At 39.0% G+C, this 13,978-nt stretch overlaps 1 protein-coding gene across 1 annotated transcript in view; it reads right to left on the bottom strand.

Annotated features, from left to right (window-relative positions):
* The window catches only part of nudt14 (nudix (nucleoside diphosphate linked moiety X)-type motif 14), a 31,600-nt gene extending 29,628 nt beyond the window's left edge, over nucleotides 1–1,972 (bottom strand). Inside the window, exon 1 of the mRNA XM_046060824.1 lies at nucleotides 1,818–1,972. Coding sequence (XP_045916780.1) covers nucleotides 1,818–1,898 — 81 coding nt within the window. The 5' untranslated portion in view covers nucleotides 1,899–1,972. The remainder of the gene's footprint in view (nucleotides 1–1,817) is intronic.
* Nucleotides 1,973–13,978: the final 12,006 nt, after the last annotated feature.

Genomic DNA, 13,978 nt, shown 5'->3' with positions numbered 1-13,978 from the left:
GTAGCCCATCCCAGCCTTGTGCAGATCAACAATCTTGTCCCTGATGTCCGTAGAAAGCTCTTTGGTCTTGCCCATGGTGGTGATGTTGGATGCTGGTTGTTTGGGTGTTGACAGGTGTCTTTTATACAGGTAACGAGGTGAGGCAGGTGTATTTGATGTAGATAATTGGTTGGGATTGGGGCTGTGTCTTAAAGAAAGACTAACTGGCTTGTAGGAGCCAGAATACTTGCTGTTTGTCCAGGGGGTCATATACTTGTTTTTCCTCATCAGATGGTTATCAATTTTTATAAATTCATATGATGTGATTTTCTGGAATTTTCTTTGGGATTCTGTCTTTCACTGTTAGAATGTACATATGATTAAAATTATAGATCGTTGCATTCTTTGTAAGTGGGCAAACCTGCAAAATCAGCAAGGGGTCAAATACTTATTTCCCCCACTGTATCTGATTCCATGACTTTCGGAAACTCCCTGTCAAACATACCCCTTTTACATTTTCATCAGTTTAATGGTGTGGAAAGACCAAACAAAACTTGGCAATAAGTGATCACATCAAAATATCAAAAAGTTGCAGTCAGTCAACAACATTCAACCAACACATCAAATTTGTTAAATACATTCAAAAACCTAAGTGTAAATCTTCTGCCGTTACTATGTGTGTAGGCGCACATAACTTCCAATAAAGGCTGAAGAGAAGTAGTTTCCATCTGTAGATTTTAAAGGAAGCAAACACTGAAAACAGTATTTCACAACAAAATGATGGTGACAACAAATTCAGAAACAAATGAGATTCCATAAACAACAGTTAGAGCAAAGAGGTACAAATGAATTACTACAGTAACAAGGAAACTGAATACAAATAAGTATAGACCAGCTGTCAATCTAGTTACATGCTGCCTCATGGCAGGACGAAACAAAGTCATCAGCGAAAGATCAACATTGAGTTCTGAGGAAACTTACCACAATTATCAGAAATTAAGTAATCTATCTCCTGCAAAGTCCAAGTAAAGTAAAGAGTGAAATTAAAAAGATTAAAATGCATAACAGTTATTCAAACAGGACTCATAATCTACATCTTTGAATCATATGACATATAAAAGACTGCAGCTGTGGTGAGCTATACTTCATCTGCAGTGTTTCATGTTATATCCTGGACCTGTACTTTCATCGTAGTTTGGCAAATTAGGCATTTAGAGTAGTTTTAACTCTATAAAGTCCCATAAGTTTTGAACAGGAAAGGCTCTACAGTATATTCCACAAACAAATATGCAATTTCGCTCAGTGTAAACCTGAACTCAAATCAAGACCTGTGACCTCCACGGACACACTGCCACACACAGACTGCTTTCACATGGGAGTCAATTTGACAGTTGAGATCAACAAGTCTCACCTCAACTGCTTTTCTCCCGGAAAACATCTTCCGTGGTCATGTAACACTGTTAAACCACGTTATCTGCACCTCCTTATACTAATGTAAAGCATGTGCTAACGTTAACGTGATGCTCAACCAGATAAACTCTTCAGCAAGCTATCGTTAGCATGCTAGCTTATAGCTGTCTCTTAGCTGTCTGAGGTTCATGTCCAAACACAGAGTAAACTGTTTAACCACCGCATGTGAAAACAAAGCGAATGAGGTGGGTTTTTGTCATTGTGGTTAAAGTAACGTCAACGCCGAACGTTACTGTCACCGTCTATGTTTAAGGTCAGTTTAGCCTACATGTTGTGCTAGCATGCTAGCTGCAAAATGAATGGGGGGTTGGGCTAGCCTACAGCATCCAGCATCCTCTATCACCGGTTTTCAGGCAGAAATAACTCACCTGGTTATAGTGCACTCTGAACGGCTTCAGATAATCCGACTCTGTGCACGGAACGACTTCAACGTTATTTATCTCTTCCATAATTTACACTTTGAGCTGGATTGGTAGCTCACCGATGGTCGTCTGTCACCGCACTAACTGACAGCGAAGGAATGTCTACGGACGCCGGGAGAGGACATGAAACTGAACAGCTAGGACGGCAGATAGGAACAATATTAGGGATGGGTAATAGATCGATATCTAGATTTTTAGAATAGTAGAGATTGATAAGATAAGTATAATCTTTATAAATAACAATAATAATAATAATAGTAATTTGCTTTATTTGTATAGCACCTATCAAACATGCAACTCAAAGCGCTTCACATCAAAGTGTATATATATTAAAAAATCTAATCTATCTTGATATTTGCCTGGGGGGTCGCCTTTGATGGACAGAAGAGTGGCCAGGAAACAAGGAAGAGAGATAGGGGTGCACAACACAGAAAGGAGCAACAGGTCAGATTCGAACCCGGGCTGCTGCAGTAAGGATCAGAGGACTTGGCCTTGTACATGGGGTGTACGCTCTACCAGGTGAGCTAAATTGCACCCCATATATGATGTGTCTTAAGATGTTAAAAGGAAACTAAAGCCATCAGTGAGAGTTTCTGGGTAATTCCTAGTCTCTGCATGCCATAAAGACCTTTTGACAGATGCATAGGATCAAAACCTTGACTAAATTGACCAAACAACCCCAAACACTGTCAATTACTTATTGAGAAAAATGTATGTGGATTGCAAAAAAAGCTTGCATTTTATTCATGAGACTGAGCACATTAAAAGAAAAAATGTTATTTATACCAAATCACTAGTGTTTTAATATCAAAGTAATGTATTTATGTACATGCCACAACTACTGCAGCATCATATACATGTTGTATATGTCCATCCGTCCAATATATATACCTGCTTAAACACATTGGGGGAAAGGTTGACTACACCATGGACATGTTTCCAGTCTATTAGAGGGTTGGCACATGTAGACAGAGAACCATTCACACCCACGTTCACACCTGCAGGTGACTGAGAGAACACAGACACAGGGAGAGCAGGTGGATTTTACACTTAGAAGTTTCTTGCTCCTAGTGCGAACCACTGCACCACCAAACACCACAGGTTTACTCAGTTTGGTTTCTTCATACAAATTTGATTAATTGGGACTGCAGCTGTAGCTTTGTTCCACTGAGACTACAGCAAACTACTTGAATGCTCATTCAGTGCTGTATCCTAGGTGTTGTTTAAAAAAGGGAAAGTGCAATCACAGAAATTGTCAAAATGCATACCAAACATCAGACACAGATGACGGCCAAGAAATAAAGAAAGACAATTGACTGATGCTGATTGGCTTAGTAAAAACACTAGCCCCAGGTCAACTAAAGGTGATGTAACTGTTATTAATGAGTACATTATTCATCAAGGAAAAGAAAAATCTGCATTGTGAGTGTTTTCTCAAATGATCATAACTAAAATAAAGGCCTGCTCACTACTTACTATCCTGCTTTACAAATGTTACTAATAGAAATAAAGCTTGGAAATGTCCACTTACTAGCTTTTTGGGCAGGTCTTCCTAGTCTTAATCAGCAGTTTAAAGAAATGCATGAGTAAATGCACCAGAAAAATCTAGTTTTTGTCAAATTGCTACTTCCAAGGTGAAGAAGGTCAAGAATGAAATTTCTCACTCAAAACATTGAAGGAATATGCTACTTTGACATTTTGGGACTTACTGACTTTCCTGCCAAGATGCAAATAAGAGAATAGGGGGGTTGTGTGCCAGACTATTTCCTGGGCAGGACAAGTTGCTTTACTAACTCCAGGAAGTTAGTGTTAGGGTCAAAAAATAGTTGAGTAAAACCCCTTGTAAAACCACAACATGTCATTTATACACTTCGGTCAGAGGCCGGCCGGTTAGCTGTTTTCCCCATGCTTCCAGTCTTTATGCTAAGCTAAGCTAATCGGTTGCTGTCTGCAGCTTCACTACATTTATTTCCCCAAATGTTGCTCTAACCCTCCCTCATCAAAGTTTCATTCTGCCAACAAGTTCCAATCCTGTGTTTTGAGTAAGTTGAGGTAACTTTTTGGAGTGTAGCTACCTCTAAACGCCCAACAGCATGTTAGTCGAAACGTGATAAGAAGTCCGGCATCCTCACCGTGCTGAGTAATGAATAAGAAATGGGTGTGGAAGCTCTTTCTCACCAGCCCTGGCTTCAAGGGTGAGGCTGCATGATGTCACTCCCACACATCAATAACAGCCTTATAATGGAAAACAATCTACAGAGCTCCAATCTTGATGGGGCTGACTTCCTCCAACAAATGAGCCCCAGTCCACCGCCCACTACACAAGGACAGGACGTAACACTCTTGCGAGCTGATTTACATCTAAATAAATACAGGCCAAGACGAAACAATGTGCAGACCCAAAAGGGGAACCGGCGTCTCTCCTCTGGGCACGTCCAATTTATATTGCCTGATCCAGCCAAGCTGCAGGGCACGATAAGATGAGAGGGGATTGCCGAGTTGAAGCATTGTACAGGAGTCAACCTGCTCTGGTTTGCTGCCACACTCAGAAAAATTAAGACAAATAAACTGTGGCAGAATAATGACAATGAGTATGTGCCAATATTTTTATTTGTAGTTGTTAAAATGGTTTTGAAAATGACCAGGAGTCTGTTTTAAAACAAAATGTATTCTTGCTGAGGCGGAACAGCCCTGATGACCAACTGTAAATACAGTTTTTAGCTTTGAGTTAGTACTGATCAAAACTGGCAACAGGTACTCATTACATTGCTTTCATTGGCTGTTTGTTGGCTATCTGTGGTCTATTAGATCCAGGCGTTTTGCAACTTTTATATGATGTATCCAAACTTCTTCCCTTTCAAGCTGTCAAAAGAATAACTGGAAAAACTTTTATTAAATGTATAAACAGTATATAAACTTTTAAAAAAATGGTTTATAACACACTAAAAGGTAGGTGTATGCACATAATTAACACCATGCTTACAATATTGTCATCAATGATCTGTTTATACACCAGCCTCCACATATATTCGCACACAGGAATTGCTTACACTCATATCTGCTTTCAAAACATTGTATTAGCTTTAACCATTTATTAAATGTTTACATACTGCTTATAAAAAGTAAATAGGGGTGGTACAGTGTTACCCCAAAAAATCTCAATTTAAAAACTTGCTGTATATATACATATTTCAGAAGGATATAAATAGAAGTAAGAAGTGCTCCTTTCTGAAGGTTACTTCCTTGTGGAAAGTGGAAGCACAAGAAGTACAGGAAAGAAAGAAAAGTGAAGAACATAGACACACACATTTACATTTATGTTCTTCCTGGCTGCAAGAGGACTGAATCATTCTGCTGCATGGCAAGTTTATCGTTGTTTTTTTTTTTTACATACTCAGCGTCTGTAAGGGTGCTACATCACTTCTTTGTGAAAGGTATCTGAACTTCTTTCAGTGGAACATGGGCATCAGAAGACAAGGAAAACTTACTGTAATATTTTTTTCCCTACATGGTGGACACACTGTATCCTCTTTTGGGCCTCATTTGAGCATCTCCCACAAAAAGTCCTCCAAAAATCTTATCAGTTCCTCAGCCGGGTCCTGAGGCACCCTTAACGTGTTAATCCCATCCCTCCATGAACATGCGGGCGCAGGGCCCTCACAGTCACCACCAATTACTGTCTGCAGGCAGCTGATGCAGGCCAGACTTCTCCGGGCTTAACTCAACGCCCAAACCTGGAGCCTCCTGAAGCCTCCTGAATCCCCCAAACCATCTCTGCCTGTCTGTCCACGCAGCTCAACCTGCTTTGTCTTTTTCATGTCTGTCTCTTTTTTAATGTCCAAAAACCTTTATGGCTTACAACAGGGACCGTAGTTCCTCAAATAAAGGGGAAAACTCTCCAGTGGTCTATCCATAGCATAGTTTATCAGCCAGGGTCAAGCAGGGATTTGGGTCAGTGGTTCAGGGAATGCACTTAGCCAAGGTGGCTGCTGTAGCTCTGTTAGCAGACTCAGGGTGTGGGTCAAGATGGCCGGTATCCACCCGTCCAGCAGTCTGGACGTTCAGCCGCCACTGGCCTTTAGGATATGCTCCCATGTGAGCTTGGATTTCAAAATAGCGGCATGTGTCAAAGGGGAACTCGATAAGGCAGCACAGTCGGTGGTAGAGGTGTGTGAGAAGCTGAGGGAGGATCCATGGTGAAGATAGTAAGACATGATGGTGCAGTTATCAAGTTCCACATAACATCACAACTGATCAGGCATGTTTTCACATTGAAGCACATTAAAAAACATATATTGATATAGCTATAAAAAAAAAAAATTATATTCAGGTCCAAGTTCCAGTAAATGTAAAGTGACATTCAGAGCTGTAGACTTAAGACTTTGGCTACAAAAATGTAGCCAAAATCTGCCATGTGATCACTGCCATCTTGTGCTGGTGGATTAATTTGGAGCCAGACTCTGTGCAGAAGTAACTGGGGTTGGAGGTCCCATACACCGGACAGACTCAATTGGGAGCGGGGCTCAGCTGTCAATCATGATTTAAAACCCTGTTTTTATAGCATCAAATAACAATTAAAACCAATCTCATCAGAAAAATCAATATGCTTGAACTGATATCAGGATGATAAGAATTAGCTAAAATGACCATCTATGGCAAATATGTATTTAACATGTACTTCTTTTTTAGTTTTCCCCATGTCCCATCTGCTAACATTGGGGGGGGTCATGACCCAGCCACCATGGGGCTACAAACAGTCTATGTTTTTATGAAAAAGCTCTCATAAAGCCACTGTGAGCTACAGGCAGACAAAGTTAGCTTCGATTCTAGTGGAGCATTTAGCAGCTAAATAGTCAGACACCAGAACAGCTACAATAAAACAGGAAGTAAAGCTCACAGAAACACCCAAGGAATAATATCACAAAATAAAACACAACACGAATGCCTTACTGACAAAACATATTCAAAAGCAAAGAACACAAAGTCAGTAAAACAAGACACCCAACCAACACAAAACCATGACAGATCATTGTTTAAAACGGACCAAGAGAGCTGCATGCAATACAGTACATTAAAACACATCCAGGTTTGTTGCACATGGCTGGTCTTAACTAGTCAGCTTCTCATCCAGGCAAGGCCTTAAATAAGTGAATCTGATCTGTGTTGGACGTTTGTCTCATGAGTAGAAAACCCCTTCATCTACTTTGCAAGAGGCAACTCTCAAGGCCATTGTATTGGAAACTCTCCTCTGTCAGGCCCTTATATTTTTAGGAAAAGCTATTATTGTTCTGGTTTCTGGTTTCTTGTTGCTTGCGGGCCCCAGGATGTGTTCCCCCAAACAAGGTCAGAATTCCTGTTTTGTCAGAGAATAGGCAACCCATCCACAATGCTTTCTGTTAGATGGGATTCTTGGTACTTGTTTGTCTTCCATGGATACAAATAGACCTGAAATGGCATTCAGCCGAAGCTAAGTGAAGCTATTGTGGCAAAAAATAGTTTGGATTCAGTCTAACTCAACTGGAAGTTAAACTGAAGTCATTTGTTATAGATAGACCAGGGGAACAATTCATTTATTGTTGTAGTCTCTCAATGCTCAATTATGCGATAATAATTAATAATATTATCAAAAATATTTCAGATGCCTGTTTTAATGTATATGTGTATATATATATATATATATATATATATATATATATATGTACATAGTAATGTAACACGCAGTATCCATCAGTTTAGGGCCATATCTGATATTAGTTGAAAGCCCCCCAGCAGGACCCTGCTTTTGACTAGCCACCAATCAAACTCTTTAAGATTTTCAAGGAGTTTTAAGAATTAATAAAAGAAAATCACAAGTCTCAGGGCTGGGTTATGCTAAAAAAGAACTTGTTTGTACAACGTGTTGTGAGGTGGTTTCTGAAGCTATTCGACCATCTGACAAGCACAAGAAATTCAAAATGTGTAATGTGTGTGTGATGTGCTAAGTGTGAACTCAGATTTATTCTTATTATTCTGCTGGCATCTTCTGAGACACCTGTAACACATTCAGGTATGCAAATATATGGCTTTGCAGGAATTTGAAGGGCTGCAGTAAATAAGCATTCATATTTGTATATAAACACTTACAATACATTTTAATTAAATGTATTTTATAGTGTCATACTTAACTTCTTTGAATACAGTGAAATGTCCTCTCTTCGTAGAACTGCATAGTAAGGTGACATTTAAATAAATGCTTCTTTTGTATTTCCCTGCTCATGAGATGTAATATGTCCCCACACAATTAAAAAAACACAAAACAAAAGAAGAAACCCCCTGGACTGGATGTTTTCTGAGGCTGCTGGGACCATTGAAGCTTGATACCATGGGACAGCTGCTGTGGCTCCTGTTCCCCTGCTGAGCGGGAGCCTATTTTAACAAGTCAGACTTTTGTCTTTTCCCCAAGAATGACCAGAGAATGTGAAAACTCTCTGGGTCACATAGTCTTTCCTTGTTTGTGTGTGTGAGTGTTGGTGATTGGGTTGAGGGGTGGGACGTGGCTATGTCCCTGTCATTCGCATCACTATGGGAGCACATGCCATCGGAGCTAATTACCTGGCTGGAAGGACCAATTAAGACGCCCTCTAATGCCCCCTAACAAGATAATCTACAGAAGGCTTACAGTAGCGCAGGATGGCTATGAGTGGGATGTGGGGAGGGACTGATGAACATAAGAACAGGACAGTAGCATGAACAGTGACATTTGAAGTCAACTGTGAGTTGGCTTCCTAGGTCTCTGTTTGAGGATGCCATTGCACACAAAACCATTTAATAAGTTTTGGAGTCATCATCACAGCAGAAGGTCTCTGTACTTTCAAAGATATCCACAGATATAAAATATTCTTTGTGTTGGCTTCATACTTTTTTCTGCTAATAAAGTGAGTGAAATAAAACCCTTTTAGATTGAAACCATTAAAATTGTTTTGTTGGACTGAATTATTTCTCTTATCAGGGAAAAGGGCCAGTCGGAGGTAAAACTCCAATGAGATTGAATAATATCTTGTTTAAAACTACACTTGATAGTTTTATGCAGTTAGTCACATGGTGTTAATTCATTTTTTCGCCCCGGCTTTTCTCCAGGAATCTGATACGACTCATGGAGGTCTTTCCATTCCTTCTACAGAGGTTTTTGAAAATTGGCAAGTAACAATTACATTGGCTGAAACCACTTGCCTCCCGAAACAGCACCTGTGCACTTGTTTGGGTATAAACAAGTTTCATATTGCATAAATAATAAAATAATAATAACTATTTGTTTTAATGGATTAAAGTTGAGTGTGTCCACCTTTTCCCAAATGACCTCTGTGCTTCTCCAGACCTCCATCAGCAAGAAAGTCTGGCTACAAGAGACTTGCTTATTGGTAGAACTGAACTACTTTATTAGATTATTCTTTAAATGTATTTAATGTTGGAATCCTTAGTGATTTTGACAACAAGCAATATATCAACCTGTGGTTTAATGGGACGATACTATTTTCTGGATTACAGCATTATCTGCTTTATACTGCCAATACATCTATTCAAAAGCACTACTACTACTAACTACTTGTTCAATTATTTCTTTATTTTTATCACACACTTAATAGGCTCACACTTCATGAACTGGCATATTTTCTATGTCTTGCAGTGACTGATATGAATAAACCACAGGCCTCCACATAACATTTCTCCACCAGTCCCAGTGTATCATGGAACTAGACAGTTGTGCCTAGACTTGTACCTCTTAGCAGGGGCATTGCAAAAAAATCTGGGTCCTGTATATAAGAATTCTATATTTGTCCCCTCCCCACATCCACAGATATTAGTTTCTTAGTGGGCCCTCCTCACGTGAGGGACCTGTATGCCCTGTATACCCCCCAGGCCAACTCTTTGCCTCTTAGTGAAGTGTATTATGTGTTGTTGTGAGTGTACAGTAATGCCTTAAGAATAAATCCATTGTGTTTTGGCTTCCACACAGGCCTTTCCTCTGGACCTACAGTAAAATGCAATACTTTGTTTAAACTGGGCGGCCTTTATCTTTTGCTAACTGTATGAGCGAAGCTGTCGCAGCTGGACTCCAGCAGCACTGTGAGATTATTGTGATAAGACATGGCTGAGTTGTTCTATGAACAAATATGGCCACCAAGGCCAGAGGAAGGGAGGAACAATGGCGGTAAATTACTGCAGAGTGTTAGCAGTCAAATTAGCTTTCTGTTGAACTCCAACCTTCTTTAACTGTGAATGACACTCTGCTGATTTGATTCTGCACATTGAGATGTTTAATTTCTTGCCCAAATATCTGCTGCAAACTTTTTATTATTAGCCAGCTGACAACCATCATTGTTAACCCTGAGTAACAATAAATTAATGACCAAACATTTTATTCTTAACTAGCTGGACCAGGCTTGGCTATGGCTACTCATTCACCAACCATTTTTTTAAAATATAAACTAATGTATATTGAAAGAGGTGTCCAGCAATGCTGCTACAGTAAGGCGAAAAAACTCTGAAGCCTTGGGAGACCCCACGTTATTTTTGTTGAAATGAAATGTGTCAATAATATCAAAACCATTATTTGAGTCTCTATTAAATATTAAAATTCTGTTTAATCCAAGCAGGAACTGTTGCAGCAACCAACCAACGTTGACGCTGCAGGTCCTGTAAGGGACAAATAATTTGTGACCATGTAAGTGTTATTGGTCTTATATTGTTAACATATTATAGTCTTTATCATAGTCATGATTCTGTATAAATTGCACAACAGTGATTGCATTTTTAAACTATCTAACTATTACTTTTTCTAGAATGAGAAATGCAAATGCTCTTCATTTCCCTTTCTTGGATAAATTACCAGTGGGTCTGGCAGGTGGTCATTTTTAGACTTTAACACAACAGAAACCTTAAAGCCCTTTTCCATCTTCCAAAACCAAGTCTATCCCTCTGCAGTAGAGGACACTGATAAGGTTACTAAGGTGAAATACTGCTTCCGGATCTGTAGATAAACAGATTTGAAGCACGTTGCTTGAGGCCCAATGTTCCACTTTACAGAATTAGACATTAGTAGTGTGGACAATATGTTGCCATCTTACTCCATCTAAATCCCAATAAATGGTTACATTTATCACTTAGAAAGGGGTTTCAGTGTACGTCTCATATGTGATGATGCATTTAATGTCAAGTAGAAATTATCTTTATGTTATTGTGCAATACACAATTAAATTAACTGAACTTCATGCAGGTAACAGGGTTGAGATCACAGCTGTTTTACAGGTTTCAGTTTAATGCTAAAGATAAAGATTTGTTGCCACAATAGCATTTTCATTCATTAGTAAAAAAAAAAAAATAATGATGGGGACATGTCCCCAGCGTCCACAGTGTAAATGAAAACCTATGGTCTGATGATATTCCCATCAGCATAATCTGCTCTTTGTGTTTAGTGCTACTAGCAAATGTTAGCATGCTTATGTGTTAAATATCAGCTTGTTAGAGTTGTAGTTGTGAGCATGTTAGCATGCTGATGTTAGCATTTAGCTCAAAGCACCCTGTGCCTCAGTAGTTTCACAGAGTGGCTAGCTAGCAAGTGTTGAGTCTTGTTTTCAATGTGCAGCTACACAACAAACACAACACACACTGGTTTGGTTGGAATTTTTCTTTCAAGTCTTTTCAGTACAATTTGGCAAAACAATAGTATAATATACCAGTATTTTCTAGCGAGTCAACACTGAAATTACAGTGATTGCACATGGAGATAATTACCATGATTAACAGCACATATTCTTTTACCAGTCTGTGTCCTGAAAAATGTAAATCTCACCTGGGTAAGGCTACATAACTACATACTAAGTGGTGCTTTTCATGTTTATTCATCGTGAAATCCTGTTGTCTGCATACCCCAGAGAGCTAGCAAAGTAGATTAAATAGTCCAAAACCAAAGCTCATGAAATTAGATTTTCATAAATCAATTTTCCAATCTGATAAATGCATTAGGATTTAGCTTTTCTTAATAAACCAAAGACAACGACTTAATCACCAAGCTATTTGCAAAGAAACATGTTCACCCAATCAGAGAAATTCAGTCACAAAAATGAGACAATTACTTTGAATGCACTCAACTGGAGACAAAACCTAATTCTTATTTGTACTGCTATGTAATGATCTAATGAATGATTCAGTTGTGATCAGTTCAAGTGTGAATAATGAAAAATCTTTCCATGAATCGATTGAAACGAAACTGAGTTGACCCCCAGGCTGAGGTCAAGAGACCCAAATGCCGCTTCAACCAAACTTAACCCTTGCCTGGACACCCTGTGTGTCCTCTATCTGGTTTGACAGCAGCCGTTGTTTCTGGAGGAGGGCAGGAGGAACTCGTTTCCCCTGACGGCTCACTCGAGGATGACGGTTTGGAAAGTCCACTTTGACCTTTGACGATACATACGCACACACTCTCAGAGGCTTGACTGTGGCTGTTTGACCTTTCAAATGACCTCTGGACACTGTCCATGTCAGTCATGTTTTAGCTGAGCTTTGAACAGCAGCAAGATCTGCAGCTGAACACTAACATCAGGTTTATTTCAGTTCAACCAAGACAGAGAGCCTACACAGAAGAGTTTTGTTTGATGCCGAGGTGCAGCTGCTTGCTTGTCCTTACAAGAGTATTTACAAACCTTAAAATGCATGAGACATTGTTTAAAAACAACAAAAATGCATGGTGGTAAACCAAAAAACAAATGAAATTCTCTGTTACTAAGTTGTTTACATTTCATAGATGAAAAGCAGCAAAGTGTTATACTGCAAAAAAGTATTTGTCAGTTGCAGCACTGTGGCTACTCAGAATTACAAACACATTAAAATCCATATACTACATGTGCTGTGATTATACAGTGGATCCCTAACCTCAAGGTCGGGACCCCCCAAGACAACGTGTGACATTGCTTCGCTTTAAGAGGTCACGAGCCAAAAAGGTTGGTAACAGCTGCTTTTGAACTAATTTATTTTTCAGGTAAAAAACTGTTGATTCCTTACAAGCTCTTTGCTCCATTTAAAGTTAAACGTTACTAAAAGACTGATGAGAAAACACTGGAATACATTTTTCACTCAGTACAGTTGGCATTGGAATACAATGCATATTTTACAGGCCCATAGCGCCCTCTAAAGGCGAACCTCAGTACAGCATGAACATCAACTGACACTGAATGTGTATTTTGATGTCTAAATTGCAGGCATTGTTTGAGGTTTGACTTTAATTCCACTGCATAAACACATAAATAACATCCTATCTGTGTTTTTGTTGCAGTACCACAGTAGCCAAAAAGTCTTTCTGGTCTCATCTTTGGGCATTGGATTTGTAGTGATGAACAGATACTTCCTTAATAATTCAATGCAGAGGCTATCCAAGAGAATAGCGTTAACTTGATTATTGTCATAAAAAGCAGCAGAACAGATAACTATTTATTGAAAAATCAATATATATTATTTTAATATACATTTTTATTTTATAGACCTGTCCAGGGTGTACCCTGCCTTTCGCCCGATGTCAGCTGGGATTGGCTCCCTGTATGCAGGATAAGCGGTTGACGATAGATGGGTGGAGGGATTTCTATTTTATATTGATGAATGCTTAACTTTTGCAGTACTTATTTGTATTATTTGCATATTTTGACTGCCATGCACAACACCAAGGCAAATTCCTTTTAAATGAACATCTACTTGGCTACATAAATCCATTTCTGATTTGGATAGAGAATGATTGCAGAGTAAGTTTGACATCTCAGCTGCTCTCACATCCATAAAAATTTAATGGCATTTTTTTAGAAAGCGGCAATCGTTTTCTCACACTTATGAAAAGTAGACAAAATTCAAACAACTTGTGAAAGCCTTTCAAGTCAATAAGTACCAGTCCAATGTTGAGGGTTTTCTTTAACTGAACACTAATTCTATTTGTATTTCACATTCTGCAAATAAGATCTTTATTATATATTAAACATGTTGTGGGCATACAGGTTCAGACAACAGCAGTTAATGTCTGCATTAATCATTGAAGACATGACATAAGGTACATTCATTCTGGAAAAGAAAAGTACAGATAGGCAAAG

This window comes from Micropterus dolomieu, linkage group LG10, assembly GCF_021292245.1.
Source record: "Micropterus dolomieu isolate WLL.071019.BEF.003 ecotype Adirondacks linkage group LG10, ASM2129224v1, whole genome shotgun sequence".
Taxonomy (NCBI): Eukaryota; Metazoa; Chordata; class Actinopteri; order Centrarchiformes; family Centrarchidae; genus Micropterus; species Micropterus dolomieu.
The sequence above is the reverse complement of the archived record's forward strand: the minus strand, read 5'-3'. Positions and strand labels throughout refer to the sequence as shown.